Source organism: Elgaria multicarinata, chromosome 7 (assembly GCF_023053635.1).
Source record: "Elgaria multicarinata webbii isolate HBS135686 ecotype San Diego chromosome 7, rElgMul1.1.pri, whole genome shotgun sequence".
NCBI classification, from domain to species: domain Eukaryota; kingdom Metazoa; phylum Chordata; class Lepidosauria; order Squamata; family Anguidae; genus Elgaria; species Elgaria multicarinata.
In genome coordinates this window covers 115,264,278-115,287,460 of record NC_086177.1, presented here as the reverse complement: position 1 = coordinate 115,287,460, position 23,183 = coordinate 115,264,278, and the positions used below count along the sequence as shown (strand labels likewise).

Here is a 23,183-nt window from a genome sequence, read left to right as displayed (position 1 = left end):
CCTAATGGAGGTGGCACGGAATGGGCACTGGGCAAGCGCTGCTGAACCTCCTCAAATGTCACCTTAAATGCACCCTTCAGGAGCAGCTCGTTGTTTCCGCTGCTGAGGCCTTGTCCGTGGTAGCACCCCATTTCTGGAACCTTCCCCATGATGGTGGTGGTGGTGGTAGGTGGGTGGGTGGGTGGGTTACCCTGATCCTAGCCTTGATGTCTTCTGAGGACCGAGCAAAGAGCTCTTTTACTTCCCCAGGCTTGAAATTGTTGCTGTGATTATTATTTTTGCAACTGCTAGTTTTATTTGCCATTTACCTTCTTTTTTAATCTTACTTGTTGCTGTAGGGTTGTGGTGTGTTTTTTAATGTTTTATGTTGATTTTGCTATGTGAGCTGCCCTGACAATATTTATGTAGAAGAGTGGCAATAGAAATGGCTTTTTAAAAAACTGATTGACTGATGCATTGATTGATTCATTGATCCTGGGGTTCCCCCATCTGAATCCTGCTGCAGGACTCCTCTTTCGTCATGGTAAAGGAGGTTCTCCCCCCGCCTCCCAGTGAGCAACACACACACCCCATCTCCCCCCTAACACCCCTTCCCTTCCACATGCATTGGGGTCCCCCTACCACGATAGCGTCACTGGCCCCTATCGAAAGGAAGATGTTTTCTGGGCTGGAGGGAATGCCCCCGTCCCGACACTCAATGAAGCGAGCTACGTCCTGGCGGATGACTTCAACGCCGGGGCTGGCGCTGTAGGCACCTGGAGGAGAAGAGAGAGCTGCTGAAGAGCCGCATGTCCCGGCCATCACCACCCAAGCGGGTGTCACCAGAGGGGGGGGGGTGGCTCTGCCATGCAGCAGAGATGCCATGCGATGCGTGATGCCGTCTTCCCTGCATGAATTTGCACAAGGGCGGCTCTCTAATCCAGCATCCGCTTCTCACAGCGGCCAGCCAAATGCCCCAGTGGGGCGCCCACAAGTAGGACAAGTGTGCAACAGCACTCTCCCACCCATGTTCCCCAGCAACTAGTGTACAGAGCCACACTGCCTTTTGTCTGTCCCGAATCTCTGGCCGCTCTGCTTCATGGGGTGATGTCATTGGGTTCTAGTCTTATAAGACAGGGAGGGAGGGAGAGAGGAAGGGGTCCCCCATACAATCGGTGCTGGCCCAAAACACTGGGCTGCCTGAAATGGAGCCCACCCCCAGCAGGGCTCACTCTTTAAAAAGCTGCGTTGCACCCTTCGGAGAACAGTGCCAGAGATGGCACAGGTTGCAAAGGTCACGTCCCACAAGGCTGTCGCAAAGGCCTCTGGGGTGCACCGTGCAGCCACGTGGAGAGGGGAAATGGCCAAGGACACGCCCTGCTGCATCCCACGGACGCGCTGGACCTGCCTGAGCTCAACAGCAGCTCACGCTCCGCTGGGAGATGAGCGGATGGAGGGGTCGCTTGGGAAAGATGCCGGAAGAAGGATGGAGGCCACTCACCAACACTCTGCCCTCCACATGCAGCCAGCAGCCTCCGGGCTTTCTGCTTTGCATCCTCGGGAAAGTTGGGGTCGTTCAAGAGGTCGGGGTACATGCAGAGGGCGCTGACCTGCCAGGGGAGGACATGGCTGAGACACCCCGAGTTCAAATCTCAGGGCTCCAAACCTACAGACGCCCCTCTGGTCCCATCTCAGCCTGGGGAGCTGCACGCTCTTGGCTAAACACTGTCCGTGGGGTCTCCGAGAGCAGCCTGCCCCAAGCTGGGGCCTTCCAGGTGTGTTGGACTACAGCTCCCTGCATCCCCCAGCCAGCATCACTGGGAGCTGTAGTCCAACGTATCTGGAAAGCCCCAGCTCGGGGCAGGCTGTCCAGCTGTGTCCAGGCTGATGGTGTCCAGATATGCTCAGAGTTCCTCTCCTTCATTAATACCTCGCAGGTGCCAACTGAGATGGAGTCACCCCAGGGCAACGGACATTTGCCCCAAAGCCGAGCTCTGCTAAGCACCGTCTCAAACTAAGCCCCGCCTAGATGCAAGCAAGCAGCACAGGGTCTCGTTCTCCGTTTTCACTGGCAACCAGTGCGTGCTCGTTAGACTATCAGCATTTCTCTGCTGCCCGTTTGAGACCGGAAGGGAAAATCTTCAGGGCCTCCAGGCCTTGGGCGGGGCAGCCTGAAACAGGAGGCATCATAGAGGAAAGGCCCTGAGTCCTTGTCCCACCCCAGGAGCAAACCTGCCAGAACTTGGCTGCCCGCCCCTCTTTTTTCCTGTCCTTTGACAGCTGTGGGCCGGGCAGAAATTCAAGAGCTGCCCCCTCTCACTCCTTTCATCCCTGCTTGGGTGATCTTTGCACCCTGCCTTCAACCCCTCATACCTTACCTGGCGAAAGAAGGTGATGGGCCTTTGGCCCATTGCTTGGGCATCGCCAATATTGGCTCTAATCACTTCTGTGAAAGGTTTCTTCACCCCCTGTCAAGAGGAGAGAGAGAAAGAGGGAAAGAAGGAGAGAGTGAATCCTTTAGGCACACCTAGGACTTCTCTACATTAAGGGAAAATCCCGCCGCCTTACCATGGCGTGCTGCTTCCGCATTCTTTGCGGGATTGTGATCGGCTCCATTACACGGGCAACCACATGGTTTGAATTGAAACCTTCCATTCCAATTTCCTCCCATTCCCTCATTACACAGTGCCCTCTAGTGGCTGCAATATCACATTACACCATCGTCACACCCTACGGTTTGTGCGCATTTTATTTTTATACATGAAGCAGAATAAACCTGAAAAGGCAGAGGAGGGCTCCTGGATGCTGAGGAGGTCGTGTAATGGACCCGCAAACTTCCATGAGTGTGCAATGAATTGCTGGTGTGGAGAAGCTCCTAGGCGCTGCTCAGCCATGTTCATGCCACAAAGAAAAGAGGGGGAGAGAGACCCCAGCCAACAGCACCTTCCCCACTCCTTCAGCACAATGCATTCCCCCCCCCACAGTCAATCATGGCAGAGGAATGAGCTCTTAGTGCCCTCACGAGAAGTTAACCAAGCAGGAGACGGGGGCTCCCTGGACTGCGGACCAGCCCCCCCAATAGCCCCTGGCTTCTGCTGGAAACAGACGGTGGATCACGGACTGACAGGCCCATTAGCTGCCTGCCCCAACCCGGCGTCCTCCAGCTGGGATGACTACAACTCTCATCTTCCCCAGCACTCTCAACCCAAGGGACCACAATACCTGATGGAACGCCTCTCCCGACGTGAATATACCCGGTCACTACATTCAACATCTAAGGTCCTCCTCCGGGTGCCTACTCCGAGAGAGGCTCGGAGTGTGGCAACGAGGGACAGGGCCTTTTCGGTGGTGGCCCCCAGACTGTGGAACGATCTCCCTGACGAGGCTCGCCTGGCGCCAACGCTGCTATCTTTCCGGCGCCAGGTTAAGACTTTCCTCTTTGCCCAGGCATATGGCGGCACATCTTAATCACCCACATGTTTAGTTTTTTTAAAAAATTATTTATTTATTTATTTATTTAAAGCATTTTTATAGCGCTGCCTCACCATTTCTGGCATCGAGGCGCTTTACAATAACATATAAAACAATTCCATTAAAACCCTCAACCCACATTAAAACAATTCCATTAAAACCCTCACCCTCAAACCATTAAAAGCCCTCGACCCCCAATTTAAACCACCCCCTCCCCAGGCTCTTGTGAAAATAAAAATGCCTTACAAAGGCATTTGAAGCAATTGAAAGTGGGAGCCTGTCGAATCTCCAGTGGCACATTGTTCCATAACCGGGGGCCAGCCACTGAAAAAGCCCTGGCCCCCGCACATTCCAGTTTGTAGCGGGGGACCACCAGGGCACCCTGCTCCTGAGAGCGAGTCTGCCAGTGGTGAGACACAGGAGAAAGGCGAGTGCTCCGATAACCAGGTCCCAAGCAATGCAGGGCTTTATACATGGTCAACAAAACCTCCACGGCAGCCAGTGGAGCTCTTGAAGCACCAAAGTGATAGAAGACCACTTCGGGAGCCCCTTGACCAACCTGGCTGCTGCATTTTGTACAGCCTGTAGGCGTTGGATTTGCTTCAAGGGAAGCCCTGTATACAATAGGTTGCAATAGTCCAGTCTGGAAAGAACCAGGGCCTGGACTGCGGTGGTAAGATCAGCCTCTGACAGAAAGGGGCGAACCTGGTGGAGCACATGGAGTTGATAAAAGCAACTCCGAACCACGGCCCCCACCTGTGATGACATAGTCATCTCAACACACTCCACGCCAACGCATGCAGAACCAGCATGTGGCCCTGGGAAGTTTTAGTTACTTCGTTTGCATGTTGCATTTATATCCTGCCTCCTCTGCATTTTCCCCTCGCAACAACCCTATGAGGTAGGTCAGGCCAAGACTCAGAGCCGGGGTCTGAGTGCTCCACAGCTGGTTTTCTCTGCAAAAATGTAGGAGAAGTCACGGATTCACTTCATTCATGCCCAGATGGTCGGGTTCGTTTTAATAGTTTGTTATCAGTGCACAGCCGTATTTACCTGCGATAGGAGTGCTGTGAATAATCCCTAGCAGCCAACATCCACGCATAGGCACCCATCCCGCTGCAGGTTGAAGCCTGCAGTGGGATGGGTGGCTACATGCGTTTGTTGCCTGCTAGGGATTATTCACATTGCTAAAGTTGCCTTCTGCAACCAGATGTCCGTTGGACTGCAGAGGTTGGGCAACTGAGGAAGATGGGAGCTGAAGTCCAACGGACATCTGGAGGCCACGGGGTTGCAGCAGGCTGCACTAAAGGTTTTCTTCCACCTCCCCACAAAGGGGATTAAAATATTGACGTTAGAACTACAGTTGCCAACATTTGGAGCAGCTCCTGTATCTGTACTGGTTTGAACAACAGCTTCATTTGCAGGCATGAACAGCTGGTGACCATCGTCCCTGCACCATGAAAGTCTTCACTTGCTACTGATTTCTGTTGATCGAGCTACCGCCAAGGGCACAGGAGCAGGCCAGGTATGTTTCCCCAGTAAGCTGGCAACCTTGAGTAAGCAGTAGGGCAACGGTTTCAGTCTGAATGCTCCATAGCCCCACCTTTTCCAACTTTAGCCTGACCCATTAAGCTCCACCCCTCTTGCATTTTGGCCACACCCCCACTGCCACCAAAATAAACACATTTGTTGGCTAGAGTCACATTCGCTACCTGGTCAAAGACGAAGCCAAACCCAGCCAGGGCTGGCCGTGGGGGAATTCTCTCTACCTCTTCTAAAGCAGGCCCTTTCCAGCCTAGGGTTACTACCCGACTCAGGACTCGCCATCATTAATGCAGACTAGAATCCCAACTTCATGCAAAAGCATACAGAAATACTTCCCTTTCCTTTTAGGCTGCTGCTTTATGCAGTCTTAAGATAATAGTTTGCATTGTTTTAAACTGGATTTATACTTGTATTTTTAACCTTTTCATAAACTGTCTCACAGACGTTTCTATTAAAAGACAGTCAAGAAACTGAATAATGTCATTCCTTGAAGTCTGGATTAAATTTAAGAGACGCCTCCGCTTCTCGGAGGCTGGAGGCCATGGTGACGGGCCCGCTGCTCCCTTACCTGCTGAAGCTCCTTCTCCAGCTGGACGGCACGGGTGACGATGGCCCCCCGCACGGCGTACTCCACTTTCTTGACAAAGGGGTTCAGGGAGTCCAGGGTCAGCACCTTGCCCCGCCGTGCCAGACCATTCTCCGCCATCGCGGCCCGGTCCGCCTGCTGCCGCAGGGCCCTGCAAAGCAAGAGCGGGACAGCGCTGAGCAATGGGTGCAGCAGGGACGGCGTCCACCGCGGGCACCCCACTGTCCTGGCATTGGGGAGCCGGGAGCCCAGGGGAGCCCTGGCAAACCCCCGCCGCAGCACCGCCTTCATGGGATCATGGGCTGCAAGAGGCTCGGTGGCTGGGGTTAAAGTCCTGCGGAGGGAGAGATGCAGCGATGGGGGACGGGACGGGACGGGACGGGACTCCCGCAGGTGGCAAAGATCTGCCCGTTCCCAGGCGGCTGAGAAACGTGCGGAGGGCGGCCCTGGCAAGCAGAGGGGACAGCAGAGCCGGTCCCAGCCACCCCCTCCCCTGCGTGGCTTGGCTGCCTTCCCTGCCCCACCGGAGAAGGGCACCTACCCAGCTCCGAGGCAGGGACAGAGGAGGCTGGTTCCCACGGGGACAGGGAAGGGACAGCGCAGCTCCTTTTAATCCAGGGCAGGAGGGAGGAGACTCAGGCTGGAAGAAAGAGCCACATTGTGGAGCGCAGCTGAAAGGGACCTGCCATCGCGCCTTCACGAACAAAGGCAGCAAGCAAACTTGCCTCCCTTCGGGTCCCCCACTGGGCCTTTCACTGGCCCTGGGCAGGCTGCCTCTGTGGGATGGGAGAGCCGAGGGGGGGGGGGGAGAGAAGGCAGGCAGGCTTGGGGTGGGTGCTGGGCACAGAGTGGGTCCCCCTTCCTTGGCACCAGGGCCAGGCACAGAGCCCTTGTGGGGTGGGGGGAGACGGAGCCAGGATACCAGCAATAGAAGAGTGGAAAGACCCCCCCCACACACACACACACGCACAAACACTAACTTGGTGTTTAGGAGATGGCAAGCCGACACCGTCTGGGCGCAGAGACTGCACCCTCCCGTTCTGAACACTCCGCCCCAAGAAGGGTGCGTAAACATTACATAATAGCAGAAGCACACGGGCTGGTTCAACAGGTGACTCCTAATGGGGTTTAGGCAGAGGTTTGGCACGGCCAGTTGCTCAAATACAATCCTGATATTGGAAGTCCATTTCGCCATAGCCGGGATCATAGAATCATAGAATAGAATAGTAGCGCTGGAAGGGGCCTACAAGGCCATCGAGTCCAACCCCCTGCTCAAGGCAGGAATCCACCCTAAAGCATCCCGGACAGATGGTTGTCCAGCTGCCTCTTGAAGGCCTCTAGTGTGGGAGAGCCCACAACCTCCCTAGGTAACTGATTCCATTGTCGTACTGCTCTAACAGTCAGGAAGTTTTTCCTGACGTCCCAGGAATCTGGCTTCCTGGGACACCTTCCAATTTCCCCAGTAACCAAGTGGGCTCCACAGCTCAGTCGTAGTAGAGCTACGCAACCCCATCAAAATCTCCCCTCAACCCAAGACAGCCCACGGCGACGCACCCCATCACCGCATCAACCGCAGCTGTATGACTCTGCCCATCAGGCAAACCATCACTAACGGAATGCCGTTGGTTGCTGGTGACCCGCAGGTGGGTTCTGTCGATGTCACTGTGTCAACACGCATTCACACAGGTTCTGTAGACACGGGCATTTACTTGCGTACACAGATAAAGCTCCACACGTGTAACCAATGCAGTTGATGCACTGGCACAAAGACACTGCGCTGCTGGTCCGTAAGAGGAAAAAATCCCAAATTCCCTAGTCATAGAATCATAGAATCATAGAATAGCAGAGCTGGAAGGGGCCTACAAGGCCATTGAGTCCAACCCCCTGCTCAATGCAGGAATCCACCCTAAAGCTTCCCTGACAGAGGGTTGTCCAGCTGCCTCTTGAAGGCCTCTAGGGTGGGAGAGCCCACAACCTCTCTAGGTAACTGATTCCATTGTCGTGCTACTCTAACAGTCAGGAAGTTTTTCCTGATGTCCAGCTGGAATCTGGCTTCCTTTAACTTGAGCCCGTTATTCCTTGTCCTGCACTCTGGGAGGATCGAGAAGAGATCCTGGCCCTCCTCTGTGGGACAACCTTTCAAGTATTTGAAGAGTGCTATCATGTCTCCCCTCCATCTTCTCTTCTCCAGGCTAAACATGCCCAGTTCTTTCAGTCTCTCTTCATAGGGCTTTGTTTCCAGACCCCTGATCATCCTGGTTGCCCTCCTCTGAACACACTCCAGCTTGTCTGCATCCTTCTTGAATTGTGGAGCCCAGAACTGGACGCAATACTCTAGATGAGGCCTAACCAGGGCCGAATAGAGAGGAACCAGTACCTCACGTGATTTGGAAGCTATACTTCTATTAATGCAGCCCGAAATAGCATTTGCCTTTCTTGCAGCCATATCACACTGTTGGCTCATATTCAGCTTGCCATCTACAACAATTCCAAGTCAAGCAATACTTTTACTAACACACGAAAAATATGCACAAAATTGTGAGCCAGTGATGGAAACCTTCAGAGCCTTTTCTCAGGCTGGATTAGCCTTCCCCAAACATGGCTCCCTCCAGATATCTCCCAGCATCCCCAGATATTAGCCATTCCTGACCATTGGCCATGCAGGGGCTGATTGGAGTTGTAGTCTACAACAGGGACGACACTGTTGATGTTCTCTGTTTTAATCTTTGTAAACTGCCCAGAGAGCTTCGGCTATGGGGCGGTGTATAAACGTAATAAATAAATAAAAATCTAGAGGGCACCAAGTTGAAGAAGGTTGGACTAGATCTTTAAAAACAGGGGGGTGGGGAAGCAAAGAAAGGAAAGGCTGCCTGGATGTGGAAGCCCTGAAGCCTCCATGGTCAGAGTCCTAAAATGGAATCAAGGAGGAGTCACAGGCTTAAAGGGATTATTAGGCCAGCCTTCCCCAATCTGGTGTTTTCCAGATGTGTTGGACTATAATACCCATCATCCCCAACCATCCTGGCCAATCCTACCTGGGACTCTGGCTAAAAAACACATAATGGCTGGTCTCCTTCCCGTCCCTCATTTTTGAAAAGATATGCAATAGCTACCCAGATTTGCCTTCAACCTTAGTGGAAACACCTGGGTTCCTTGGTAGGCAGAGAACAGAAGTGAACAGTTACATTCAGGCACAGGTGAAATAATAAGACCGTGACTGCGTTCACACAACGCAACAGAACAACCCATACTCAAGGTTGGGGTGGGCTGGCGTGCTGTTGAACTATGGGTTGTTGTGTTGTGTGAATCCAGTCACACTAACAAACCATGGTTTGTTAATCATGAACCCACAGCTCACAACCCAACATTAAACCATAGGTTCTCTTTGTGGGTTGTTTGGGGTTAACAACCATGGTTTGTTAGTACAGCTCAGTTCACACAACACAATGGCCAGGTTTATACAATCAGCAGGGACACCATACACATGGCCACATTTCCTTTAACTCCCTGTGCCGCGTCATACGTTGCCACGTCATCCAAACCCTCCGCAGTACACAGCAGGGCTAGTTTCTAACTCACCCCACCACACAACTCATGGTTCATAGAATCATGGAATCATAGAATAGCAGAGTTGGAAGGGGCCTACAAGGCCATCGAGTCCAATCCCCTGATGTCCAGCTGGAATCTGGCTTCCTTTAACTTGAGCATGTTATTCCTCTGGGAGGATCGAGAAGAGATCCTGGCATGTCAACGACATGACATGACATGTCGGTTGACTGTGGGTTATTGTGTTGTGTGAACCCAGCCAGATGCAGAGAGAGCTAACAGACTCATTAAAGAGGGGAGGGGCTACTCAAGACAACCCTAAAAGAGTTGGAGGGGAGGCCTTTGGAAACAGTCCTCCCTAGAAATGGGCACCCAGAGCCACCCTGTCAAACTGGGGGAAAGGAGGAAGAGTTGGGTGACCCAGCACCTCTTGGGTCACGGCAGGATGAGACACAAGTTGCCCAGGGCCAGGGATGAGACAATCCCAGGAAATGTATACGGAGCTGGTTCCGGCTGGAAGGAACAGAGGGGGAATCCCCCTTGTCAACAAGAGAAGCCGGATTACTGGCAAACCTGAGAAACAGGTTCTCCCAACACCACCTGCTGTGGTTATGACTATGAATGGATCCAGGCAAAGGGCAAGAAGAGATGGAGGCCCCCAGCACGCATGTGCAGGCCTGGAAGGGTCTGGGTTTCTCTGACCAGGCCAGGAGGCAGGAGAGCACCTGGGGGACCGGCCCAGTCAAGAGTCCCTCAGGCATGAGAGCCACCCGCCTCCCCCCTTCCTTCAACCAGGCAGTCTTCCTTCCAGGTGACCAAAACAGTGAGCCTGGTGAATAGGCCCAACCTATCATGGCCAGTCTCCAAGCAGGCCATTCATTGGCACCCCACATCAGCCTCCCCACAACCTGGAGGTGTCCTCCAGACGTGTTGGATGCAACGGCCATCATTCCCAGACAGGATAGCCAGGTTGGGGGACGCTGCCCTGCTCTAACATTCAGACACGGTTCAGAGACCATGAAAGCAAACGTGCATCACGGGTGCTCTTGTAGGTCATGTGCGAAAACACGAGGGGATTCCACCACGTCTGCATTTGCCCAACCACCGTGGGATTTTGATGGGAGAAACCCAGTTCATTCCTGTGTTACATCCTGAGCTCAGGTAGAAAAAGCAGCCGTGGTTAAGCACACAGTCCCAGCACTGCTGGCTGTGGCATGTCGGGAGTTGCAGGGCTTTTTTCCTATCCAAACACGTATAGGATTGCACCTTAAATGACCAAATATAGCTGCATGACACTGTCAGCTGTCTAATCAGTTTTATATATTTTATAGTATTTTTTATATTTGATGTTGTTCCCCGCCTCGATCCAGAGGGAGAGGCAGGTAAGAAATAAATTATTATTATTATTATTATTATTATTATTATTATTATTATTATTATTATTATTATCTTTGTTGGGAAAGAAGTGATGTTGCTTGTTAGTTATCCCATAACGAAAAAGCACCCTTGTTTGCGTGACCACACGGGTCAAGATCAGCCCTGGACATGGAGCACAGGGGCCCCATCACCCCTGGCTGCGTTTCAAGCCGAACCTTTCCGAAATGGTTCCGGCCACGGGCGCAATTCCCCTCACCTGCTGCTCCATGCTCAGGTGGTCCCCAGCCCCACCCTCATCCTGCTTCAGTGCTCAGCACACTCATCCCCCACCGGAGACTGAAACTGGGTCCCGGCAGACTGAAGCGGTTCTTTGGCCTTGTGAGGAACAAAGCGGAACGCTCCAAAGCAGAACTCCTTGGAGATTCTTGGGACAATACAAGCAGCAGGCAGAGAGGCCAAGATGGCCCCCTCCTGCCTTCATGCTCACTACCAGGACAGAGGCCTGCATCTCTTATCTGATCCATTGTGAAAGCACCTGCTTCATTTTTAGAAACGATACAGATAAGCAAACGACCATCAAACACCGATTCTGGCCCACTTGCATTGGCTGCCTATATGTTTCCGAGCCCAATTCAAGGTGCTGGTCTTAACCTATAAAGCCCTACATGGCTTGGGACCGCAATACCTGATGGAACGCCTCTCCCGACATGAACCTACCCGTACACTGCGCTCAACATCTAAGGTCCTCCTCTGAGTGCCTACTCCGAGGGGAGCTCGGAGGATGGCAACAAGGGAGAGGGCCTTCTCAGTGGTGGCCCCCCGACTGTGGAATGATCTCCCCAATGAGGCTCGCCTGGCGCCAACATTGTTATCTTTTCAGCGCCAGGTCAACACTTTTCTCTTCTCCCAGGCATTTTAACAGCATTTAACAACGTTAAGTTTGTTTTTAATGGACCCCAGATTTGTTGTTTTTAAATGGATACTGTTGTTTTTATATTGTTTTTATGTTTTTAAAATTTTTGTATACTTTTAATGTTTACTATTTTTAATTGTTGTAAACCGCCCAGAGAGCTTCGGCTGTGGGGCGGTATATAAATGTAATTAAATAAATAAATAAATAAATAACCTAGCATGACCGTTATGCTAAACCCCAGCTAATCGTTTTCATCGGACCCTTTGGACTCATCCCTATCTAAGGGCTCCATCACACCAGCGTTTTATCGCACTCTTGCCATGCCTGGTTTGCCGTTTCGCAGCGCGGTACTCACATGACGTCGTGCCTGTCCTGCAGTCACCCTGCCTCTTCCCCTCCATTTTCTGTGTTTTCCTAGAGCGGGGAAAGTCCGGTTTATTTCCTTCATGCGGGACTAAAACGCCCTTCCGCCCCCGTGTATTGCGGATCTCACACTATGTCCTTTGTTGGAGGCGTGTGCTTTGAAGGGAGGCCTTGCTGGTGAAAGAGGAGGGCGAGGCAGTTCTCCTCCACACCGCATCGAACGAACAGGCTTGTGCTGCTCCAACCCCACCCTCATTGCCCGCAGAAATGACACCCAGTCAATGAAACATTAAATCAGTAAAATGCTAGATAACAAAGCCGGAGTGGGGGGAGGCGCCCGTCCATCACAATGTCCATCAACAAGAGCCAATGAACTGAAGGGGGAAGGAGAAGGGGCAGGGTGGGAGAGCAAACAAGCAAAAGGACGTTTCACCACAAACACACGAGAAAGGGTCCATTAGCTTGACGCGCTAATGAAACGAAGGTGGAAATTGCAAAGGCAAACAAGGAAAAAAAGTAGGTGTGATGGAGCCCTAAGGCACCCATGCTATACAAAGTGGGTGAGACAGCCCCCCACCCCACGACACACACAGGTCTTGGGGCCCTGGCAAATGCCCAGCCACTGCACCCTCGGGCACCATGCCTACACCTGGACCTAGGCCCAGTTTCAGCAATGCATTTGGGCCTGCAGCTGCTCCTGAAAGACCACCTCCCCCGGAAAGATGCACTTCTATCTCAGGTCCTGTTGTGCTTCTCGCTTTCTAGAGAGGCAAGGCTGGCAGGCACTCATAGCAGGGCCTTATGCGTAGCAGCACCCCAGTTTTGGCGCACCCCTCCCCGGGGAGGTTATGCCAACCTCCACCTTCGGGTCCTTTAGATGGCTGGTGAAGATTATATTATTGATCCACTGAGCTTTCCTCTCTCGCCTTGTGTCATTCATTCCTGGTTTTAAAATATGCTTTAAGCGTTGGTATTGTCATGCATCATGATGGTTGCATTTGCTATTGCATGTTGCCTTGAGCGTTTCCCCACCTGCTAACTGGCCCAATTCCAGTGGCTCTAACAGCAGCCCGATCGACCCATATTCCCCTCAGGAATAGATCCAGGGAGGGCGGATGAGACTCAACGGCTTCATTTTTGGGGATGAGCTTCCATTAGAGGAGCAGCAGTGGGGCCCATAAAAATACAATGCTGGCAACCCTATATGCTATAGACTGGTGATGCCTTAAAGCCGGGAGGGGCAGGCAATATCCCCCAAGGCCAGACAGGGACCCCATCGCAGGGCTGGCGTTTGAAGGCCTGTTTATGGGAGCATGGGGAGCTGCCTTTATCTTGAGCCAGAGCCTTGGTCCATCTGGCCCAGTACTGTCAACACGGACTAGCAGCAGCAGGGTTTCAGGCAGGGATTTTTCCAGCCCTGCCTGGAGATGCTGCCGGGGGCCGAATCCGGGACCTTCGGCAGGCCAAGCAGGGGCCCTTCTGCCGCTGGGCCACGGCCCCTCCCCTAAGAGAAGGAGGAAGAGACAGCTCCTTCTCCTTCTCTTTCCGGGGCTCAACCTGGTTCTCATTTAGAACCTGCTCAGGTCTGGTCTGCTGCACCCTGACTCAGCTGGACAGATGTCCCATCATGGCCCACAGCCAGGAGAAGGAGAAGACGAGGCTCCTGCCTTCCTTGCCAGGGAGGACCCCTCCACCGCCACGTCCGAGTGTTTCTCCGGTGCCGTGGCTCCAAACCTCCATTTCCCCCGAGAAAGGTGAGTCAAGGTAGGCCTGTCCAGGCGCGGCAAAACAGATTACAACAGCTTCCCCCAACCTGGCACTCTCCAGAAGGGTCAGACTACAACTCCTAGCATCCCCAAGTCAGGATGCTAGACATTGTAGTCCGACCCATCTGGAGGGCACCAGGGAAGGCTGCATTAGAACCTCTGGGTTGAGTTAGCCAGGGGGCAGCTGCCCTCCCTCGCCCCCTACAATTCTGCTAGGAACCAGGCTGTGTCGTCACATCATAACATTGCTGGCAAGGTTCTTGAAGGTGTCAGTGATCAGCTGCTACGTGGGAGGGCCTTTGCTCCACTTCTCCCACCCAAGAGGCCTTCAAGAGGCAGCTGGACAACCATCTGTCGGGGATGCTTTAGGGTGGATTCCTGCCTTGAGCAGGGGGTTGGACTCGATGGCCTTAGGGGCCCCTTCCAACTCTGCTGTTCTATGATTCTACAATTCTAAGAATGGCAAAAAGACAAAAAGAACCACCTGTTCCCTTTGCCAAATAGCAATGGTCCCTCCACCTCACCCAATAGTTCTTACACACACACCCCAAACATCCGCTTCCCCTCCTGGTTTCCAGGAGGGCTTTTATCACAGACAACCTACTGAACACCTCTGAACCAGTGGAGGCTGGTGTCTCCAACGTCTGTGGGGCTGTGAATGCATTCTGGGTTTTTTGGGGATAGCGGTAAGCACCTTGGGCAGCTCCTTTAGAGCTCGGCGCAGTTCTGACTAAAACCCAGAAGCTTCACCACCACAGACAGCCCCTTTAAAGTTCTGTCTCTCCGTAAGAAGGACTCTTCATTTCTTTTCTTTTTCATTTCCACCTGCTCTCTTACCTCCGTCTCAAACAGCTACCTGGTTGTCCCCGACCAAGGTTTTATTTGCATTACAGGCCTTTTCCCCAAACTGATAAGATTCGTCCCTAGTCTATAAGGTTCCTGTTGTGCTTACGTGTGTTTATTTACTGCTGGTTTCCCCCTCCTCAGCCTTCCTATCTGACCCCTGTGCTATCCGGCATCTTCGTGTGCTATCCTAATTCTCTTGATCTTGCCTGTCTCTTTGCTTCTCCAGCGATTTAACCAAACAATTGCTGCTCCCATTTGAATGCTCTCCATGTGCTTATTCTATCTAGTTTTATAATAAAGTACACAACCCAGAGTGCAGGACACGGAATAATGGGCTCAAGTGACAGGAAGCCAGATTCCGGCTGGACGTCAGGAAAAACTTCTTGACTGTTAGAGCAGTGTGACAGTGGAACCTTTCTTGACCTAATTCGAGTAGAGTGCTGGGTTTCAGAGCATGTGCAAAGTGCATTGCAGAGAGGATGATTTGAGAGAGCATCTAGGCCTGCACTTAGATGTCATTAGGAAGACCACAAAGAGGAAGCAAACTCTTACATTTATGGGAACCTGAGTTCAGTCAAAGCTGAGTTCAGTCAGAGCATGGCCATTGCCTTGACCAATCCCACAATGCCCTGCATTTCTGATGCCAGTGGTCCAGTTAGCAAATCAGAAAAAATACTTAGTGGCTGGACCCACCTTCCTGACGGCCACCAACCTGGATGGCCTTAAACGGGGATTAGATAAATTCACGGAAGGGAAAGGCTATCCATGGCTATAGCGCAGGGTGGCTATACACTACCTCCGATATCAGAGGCCGTATGCCCAGGTACGCCAGACCGGAAGGGGGCTACAGCCCTCCTGTCCTGCTTGGGTATTTCCTGCAGGCAGTTTGCAGGCTGCTGTGTGAACAGAATCCCGGACTGGATGGAGCCCTTCCGTCTGACCCATCACTGCTCTTCTTCTCCCACACTAGAGGCCTTCAAGAGGCAGCTGGACAACCACCTGTCAGGGATGCTTTAGGGTGGATTCCTGCACTGAGCAGGGGGTTGGACTCGATGGCCTTGTAGGCCCCTTCCAACTCTGCTATTCTATGATTCTATGATTCTGTTCTTTCTACGTTTGACCCACATGGTATCTGCTTACTCTCACCAAAGGGCAGGCGGCTGTAGTGAGTGAGGGCATGTTTGCAATGAGCTTCTTTTTCCTTTTTGAAATGCCGGATTGCTCTGGAAAGGGCACCGTCAGCACAACCTGGCCTCTGTGCTGGTACCACCTGTGCTGAGCAAACAGTGATAAGACAAACAGGTGAGGCGGAAATGCCCTTGGTGAAGCAGCCAGTCAGGTGTGGCCCAGGCACCCCTCCTCTCGTTCCCGTGCTTCAGCTTGCTAGGAAGAGGGCAAAGGCATCGAGCCCTCTGGATAACACTCCTAATAGCTCCCTATAGACCCCCTACATCAGCCTTCCTCAACCTGGGGCGCTCCAGATGTGTTGGACTACAACTCCCAGAATGCCCCAGCCAGCTCTGCTGGCTGGGGCATTCTGGGAGATGCAGTCCAACACATCTGGAGCGCCCCAGGTTGAGGAAGGCTGCCCTAGATGGTTGGGGCCCACCTGGTGGATCATGTGCCATCCTACACGGGTTTGGACTGGCAGCGCTCATTATGCGGCAGGGTCTTGCTATTTACTGTTTTACTCTGTACAGCACCATGTACATTGATGGTGCTATATAAATAAATAAATAAATAAATAAATAATAATAATAATAATAATAATAATAATAATAATAATAGGAGAGGGTGAGAAGTCGAGAGGAGAAAACCAGCAGCAGGGGAGAAAGAAAGCAAAGAGGACCCCACATGGCTGGCAGGGTCTAGAGCAGCGGTTCTCAACCTTTTGTGCTCCATTCCCCCCTTTCACCATTATTCAGAATATAATTCCCCCTTTCCCAAGGTAGCCTAACTCAAAAGGTGCATTCCAAATAATATGCATAGAATATTGAAAATCTTTTATTATTTACTATATTAGCCCCATTTAAAGGGGCCATGCAAAGCATGGCCCCTTTTACATCCTCAGCTCCCATGCTTTGCGTTGCCCTTTTAAATGGGAAGCTTTTATTGCGAGGGAGGGAGGGAAAAGAGAGCAAAGGCCTGGCTTTTGCAGACAACATGACACTTTTCTGGGACATTTTTAATAACATGTGTAGGAAGACATAATCTACAGGACATCATACTTTGCTGAATAGTGGTCCCAATTCCCCCCCTAGAACCCTAAAATTCCCCCCTTGTTGAGAATCCATGGTCTAGAGGGGAGTTGGAGGGCACCAGGTTGGGGAAGGCTGAATGAGAACATAAAAACAGCCCTGCTGGATTAGGTCAAGAAAGGTTTGTCTTGTCAGAGCCAGCTGCCTTATACTGAGTCAGGCCATGGGTCCAGTATAATCCTCGCTCAGTATTGTCCGCATTTCTGGCAGCCGTCTTTCCCAGCCTTACCTGGAGTTGGCCCAGCATTGTGTTTCCAGCGGTGGACAGCCACACGATCCCCTGGGCAGCTCACAAGTGGGGCAGGAAAGCGGCAGCCCTCCCTGCTGCTTGCCCCACCAGCAGCTGGCTTTCTAGGATAAGATAACAGCAAGCAGATGGTCTCTTATTCCTTGTGCCTTCCTGATCCAGAGCCACCCAATGAAAGCACTTGTGGGGCAGCTAGAAGCACTCAGCCTGCTCACACAATGCTTAAAGGACGGCACTTTAGGTCAGGGCTGCAATGCTAGGGAATAACTGCCACTGAAAACAGCGAGATTTACTCCTGAGTAAACACACGCAGGGCAGGGCTTTGGGAACCCAGGAACAATGGATCTGTCATCTTTGGAGGTCAGAGATTCTGAGGCCTGTAAGAAACAAGAAGCAGTGTGGCTGTTCCATCAAGAACTTGTTCATAACTTGGGTCCCACAACTAGAACTTTGGGAAAGCGTGAGGCCTGAGAGAGTCACCACATTTGTTTTCCTGGCCCTGCTCCTTTGCTTTTGACACCAGCTCTTTAGGTCTTAAAAGGTGGCAACCTCAAGTCTAACCAGGGTGCCATGGGCTCCGCCGAACTGCCCCACCCCCATGCACGTTGGGAGCCTGTGCAAGGAGGCAGAAGCAGGATCCCCCAAAAAGGGCGAGACCTGAGCCTCTGATGGGGGGATGGGGGCGCTGGAGGGCAGAGGAGGGCCAGGATCTCTTCTCGATCCTCCCAGAGTGCAGGACACGGAATAACGGGCTCAAGTTAAAGGAAGCCAGATTCCAGCTGGACATCAGGAAAAACTTCCTGACTGTTAGAGCAGTACGACAATGGAATCAGTTACCTGGGGAGGTTTTGGGCTCTCCCACACTAGAGGCCTTCAAGAGGCAGCTGGACAACCATCTGTCAGGGATGCTTTAGGGTGGATTCCTGCATTGAGCAGGGGTTGGACTCAGTGGCCTTGTAGGCCCCTTCCAGCTCTACTATTCTATCACTCTATGAGGGCACTGTGGACCAATGGCCCTTGGAGGCCCTGCTGAGGCAGCAAGTGTGCTTGGATTCCTGCACGCTCACCCTTTTCCCCTGTTCCTGGACTTCGGCTCTTCTCTTCTCTTCCTTTACTGCTGCAAAATCTGCTTTCTAAGCACGCTCTGACTCATCTTAGTCTCTGTTCAAACTCCAGAGTGTCAGAGCTCAAGTTGCTGCCCTTTTTACCTGGTGCCTCAAACAGCTGTGTGACAGGCAGAACTTCAACTGAAGCAGCATTCCCCCTAACACACAGGCTGGAGAAGGCTGCCCGGAGTGTTCCCACCACTGTGACCTCCCAGGAAAAATAGCTCTGCTCCCCTCTCCAGGAGAGCACCAGAGGCAGCCCTGCTACGAAGCCAGGAGACACTCCGGCTTTGGGGCACCATCAAACGAGGGAGGCGGCAGAGGGGGAGGCAGACAGATCTGGTCCAGGGAGCCCAATCCAGCAGGGTAAGCCTAGGTGAATCAGTTGCTGGGGAACATGGGCAGGAGGGTGCTGTTGTACCCATGTTCTGCTTGTGGGTTCCTGGTCCACAGCTGGTTGGCCACTTCATGAGCAGAATGACATTTTTATTAATGATTTGGACGAGGAGGTGCAGGGAACGCTTATCAAATTTGCAGATGACACAAAATTGGGTGGGATAGCTAATACCCTGGAATACAGAAACAAACTTCAAAGGGATCTTGATAGGCTGGAGTGCTGGGCTGAAAACAACAGAATGAAGTTTAAGAGGGATAAATGCCAAGTTCTACATCTAGGAAATAGAAACCAAAGGCACAGTTACAAGATGGGGGATACTTGGCTCAGCAATACTACAAACGAGAAGGATCTTGGAATTGTTGTAGATTGCAAGCTGAATATGAGCCAACTGTGCGATATGGCTGCAAGAAAGGCAAATGCTATTTTGGGCTGCATTAATAGAAGTATAGCTTCCAAATCGCGTGAGGTACTGGTTCCTCTCTATTCGGCCCTGGTTAGGCCACATCTAGAGTATTGCATCCAGTTCTGGGCTCCACAATTCAAGAAGGACGCAGACAAGCTGGCGCGTGTTCAGAGGAGGGCAACCAGGATGATCAGGGGTCTGGAAACAAAGCCCTATGAAGAGAGACTGAAAGAACTGGGCATGTTTAGGCTGGAGAAGAGAAGGAAGCCACATTCCAGCTGGACGTCAGGAAAATCTTCCTGACTGTTAGAGCAGTACGACAATGGAATCGGTTACCGAGGGAGGTTGTGGGCTCTCCCACACTAGAGGCCTTCAAGAGGCAGCTGGACAACCATCTGTCAGGGATGCTGTAGGGTGGATTCCTGCCTTGAGCAGGGGGTTGGACTCGATGGCCCTGTAGGCCCCTTCCAACTCTGCTATTCTATGATTCTATGGTGGACTAGATGGACCCTTGGTCTGATCCAGCTTTAGGGCTCTTCTTATGTTCTTAGCCTACATAAGCCCCAGTGAAGTGAGCAGGAGCTGTGCGAGAAGGCACTCTGCATACGCCCAGAGGTATGTATTTCCTGGTGCTCCCAGAAGGGTTCTAGGGTTGAACTCTAATGAACCCTGGACAGCACACACACATTTTTATCAGTGCAGTCTGCGTGTGTATGTGTTGGTGAAAAAGACAGCAGTAATTTCCCCCCACGAATTCAGTTTGTACTGCTCACTAGACCAATTAAGCTAATTCATTAAGACAGCTTACAAAGGTTCCATATTCAGTGCAGCTGATGAATCATCTAGCAGTCCTCCTTGCCAGACCCAGGACCCTCTGGAGGTCTGTCTCCACTCTGCGCTGTCTTTAAAAATGGCGCAAATACCACTTCCTGAGCTATGGCAATCCTTACTTGAAGGACAGTGTTTACCGCTTCCCTTAATAACTAGCTTGCTACAATCAGAAAAGGGAGACAGGACACAACACAGTCATTACATCCAATTAACATCGAGAAATTTCCATGAGGCGCTACCAAGGCCTTCCAGTTAGATGTACGCACGGCGTTCCATGCTAACGGATCTACTAATCAGGAAACAGAGGCAACCCAGTGAGCTTATGTGGCTTAGCCACACTCCTTCTCCACAACCCCCACTCCCAAAGGGCTAAGAACACTCAAACGCCCCATGCACAGTCCACGGACACCACATTCCTCCATGGCCGCATTCTGCCTTCATTCGGGTAACGTACACCCCACCACGCCCTGTCGATACTCAACTTCCTTGAGATTTTCCAGCTCCCTCACTCCTCTCATGCCTCGAAAGAGACCCCCCCCCCCGCAACACACACACACTTAAGACCAATGGTGCAGCCAGGTAATTTTAGACTTAAGTCTGGCGGGTGTGTGTGTGTGTGCGCTTTACACAGTCACACATATGACTTCAGTTGTGAAGCGCATAACTCAGATTTTTCTTCTCTTTCACACCCAAACTGCCATTCCATGCTTTGCAACTGCTTCAACATTCCTAATAAGTTCGAATGTTTACCAACCCAGGATAGACAGGTAGATTTTCTGAGCATGTGCAATTTTGCATTTTAAGCTCGCTTAAAGAATCACCGCACTGTCGGGACTACAGGAAGAAAATGGCATTTGCGTCTGCTGTTCGGATGCCCTCATCGCCAGCTGCCCTCTGGCTGGTCATTATTGACACACACACACACACACCCCGCCCGACTGGGGCTGCAGGGCCCTCTGGACTTTGGCCCCGAGGTCCAGCCCCAGCTGCATTGGATGGGGCACGGACAGGTCAAGGGAAGAAGGAACAGAGCCTGGGTGTGGCTTGGCCGGGAGGTGGCACACCTGCTCAGAGAGGGTGGTGCCACCCAGAAAGCTCTGGATAGGCTCCTTGCTGGGGGTGCGGGCTGGCAGAGACTCATCCAGCCTCCCAAGCTGTGTGCCAGGCCGGAGCGTGGCCTCTCTGCCAGTGGCCTGAGATTCATACGTCCCTTTTGTGGTTCCGGTGTACCTGGTACGGCTAGCCAAATTGGCCCTGAGAGTCCCTTTGGTGGGACAGGGTTGGTGTCCCGTGCCCAAGGGGCCCACAGCAAGGGCGGTGGGCTGAGCTCTGGGCCCCTCCTCAGAGTACACCTGTTGGATGGGGACCTTGTGCACTGCGGCACAGAAAGACAAAGCGGGCGGGGATAAAGCCCCTTGCCAAAGCATGCCCGTTCCCCGGTGACAATGCAGCAGGAACGGCAGCCCGCTTTAAAGGACAGGGAAATAGTTTGCTGTTGTTCATTCGTTCAGTCGCTTCCGACACTTCGTGACTTCATGGACCAGCCCACGCCAGAGCTTTCTGTCGGCCATCGCCACCCCTAGCTCCCCCAAGGTCGAGTCTGTCACCTCCAGAATATCATCCATCCGTCTTGCCCTTGGTCGGCCCCTCTTCCTTTTGCCTTCCACTTTCCCTAGCATCAGCCTCTTCTCCAGGGTATCCTGTCTTCTCATTATGTGGCCAAAGTACTTCAGTTTTGCCTTTAATACCATTCCCTCAAGTGAGCAGTCTGGCTTTATTTCCTGGAGTATGGACTGGTTGGATCTTCTTGCAGTCCACAGCACTCTCAGGATTTTCCTCCAACAAACCTTAAACTCTCTTCCCTCCCTGCAGACCAGCCCAAGGTTTAGATGTGGGGCAGTCGGCCTTCTTCGCACATGCGTTTAAGTCATCTGAAGGACCAGGGAGGATCCACCCCCCAGAGGAGAGAGAGGCAAGGCAGGGGAAACCCAGAGGGTGATGAAGTTGGCACAGCCGGACCCTGACGGATTCTTGGGGCAGGGAAAGCGTCTCTCTATGAGGCCACAAGCCTGCGATAAGGGGTGAGCAGCTCCTGGGACAGGAGGTGTGGGGGGAGCAAGGCGAGGCCACCTTACAGCAGCCCTCCAAGGCAAGGCGGGGAGAGCCTTCCTTCAGCTGCTTCTGAGATTTCTGGCCATCTGGGCCAAAGCCCCCCCCCCCCCCACACACACACCCCACTGCCACCTCCAGCCCCATAGAATGCCAAAGGGCCACATGCAAACATTGCCGCACAGCTCCGTGGAACAAGGGCCGGCCTGGCCCCAAAGAGCTCTGGGACCCCCTCCCCCAGACTAGCACGGAGCCCCATGGAAAGAGGATTGACCCGTGGGGAGGGGGACCCTCCTCCCTCACCAGCTGTGGCAGGGCTTGGCGGAGGTCAAGCCACCCTCTCCCCGCACCCTGCGTCCCTTCGGCAATGCCAGTTTCGGAGGAGCCCTGCCCTCAGGGCCCTGGGGCATTTTGTAAGAAGGGCAGGTGAAGGTCCCCCCCCACCAAGGCCACTGTGAGGGTTGGGGAGCGGCTTCACGTCCGAATCTGAGCTTTCTGGTTCAGCCTGGGGCATTAAGGTGGATTCCTGCCTGGAGCGGGGGGGGGGGGTTGGACTCGATGGCCTTGCGGGCCCCTTCCAATCTCTGCTATTCTAGGATTCTAGGATTTGGAAGCCTTCGCCAAGGGACGAGCAGCCCCTAGGGCGCCCGGAGCCCGCGAGAGCCGCGCCCGCCGCGTCCCCTGCGCGCGCTCCCTGCCCAGCGGCTGCCCTACCTGTGCCAGGCTGCAGAGGGGGCTGTCGGGCGCTGCCCCTGCTCGCCTCCTCCGGGGCCGCCGGCCTCTGCCTGTGCGCGGGGCCAGCGGGCGCCCTGGCCGGTCCAGGCGGCAGCAGCGGCAGCAGCAGCAGCCCTCCTGCTCGCAGGCAGCCGCTCTCCTCCTCCTCCTCCTCCGGCTAATAATAAGGCCGGCCGTGACCCCGGGAGGGCTCGGGCGGCAGCAGGGCGGGGGGCGTCGCCTCCTCTTGCGTGGGGCCTGGCAGGCCGGCCGGGTTGACCTTTGCTGGAGCAGCTGCCTCCCGGGGCAAGCCCCGGGCAGGCGGCTCCGGCGACGATCCCGCCTGCGCCCTCCCTCCAGGGCCTCCCTCCAGGGGCCCCTGGCAGCCTCAGGGTGAGCGCGGCTCCTCAAACCCAGGGACACCCCCTCCCCCTGCATAGAGCCCCCCCCCCCCGGAGCAAGCACCCAGGTCTCCCTCTCTCCCTCTCTCTCTCTCACCCTCCCCCCCAAATTCCTCCACCCCAGAAGCAGGACTTAAACGTCTCCACCTCACGCTCGGATCTTTATTCCCATGCCTGGGCTCATCCCTGGAAGACTCGTCAAGGATTCGTGAAGGGAGGTGTGTTTCTGTGCATACGCAAAGTGCGTTTGCCTTTCAACCCATCCATCTGGAATTCTGGGACGTGCGCACGGTTATGGAACAATGTGCCCCTGGAGATTCGACAG

The 23,183-nt window shown here is 53.2% G+C and overlaps 1 protein-coding gene across 3 annotated transcripts in view; it reads right to left on the bottom strand.

The window, feature by feature from the left end:
* The window catches only part of GPT (glutamic--pyruvic transaminase), a 36,186-nt gene extending 13,693 nt beyond the window's left edge, over nucleotides 1–22,493 (bottom strand). The window contains exons 1-6 of one of the 3 annotated variants that reach the window (XM_063131243.1): nucleotides 22,458–22,476; nucleotides 6,123–6,221; nucleotides 5,564–5,732; nucleotides 2,358–2,447; nucleotides 1,481–1,589; nucleotides 622–755 (exon numbers count right to left, since the gene is read on the bottom strand). In XM_063131243.1, the coding sequence (XP_062987313.1) occupies nucleotides 622–755; nucleotides 1,481–1,589; nucleotides 2,358–2,447; nucleotides 5,564–5,701 (471 nt within the window). In that variant the 5' untranslated portion in view covers nucleotides 5,702–5,732; nucleotides 6,123–6,221; nucleotides 22,458–22,476. Of the gene's footprint in view, nucleotides 1–621; nucleotides 756–1,480; nucleotides 1,590–2,357; nucleotides 2,448–5,563; nucleotides 5,733–6,122; nucleotides 6,222–11,772; nucleotides 11,828–22,457 lie in introns of those variants that run through there. The other 2 variants (XM_063131244.1, XM_063131241.1) reach the window with 2 other exon arrangements.
* Nucleotides 22,494–23,183: the final 690 nt, after the last annotated feature.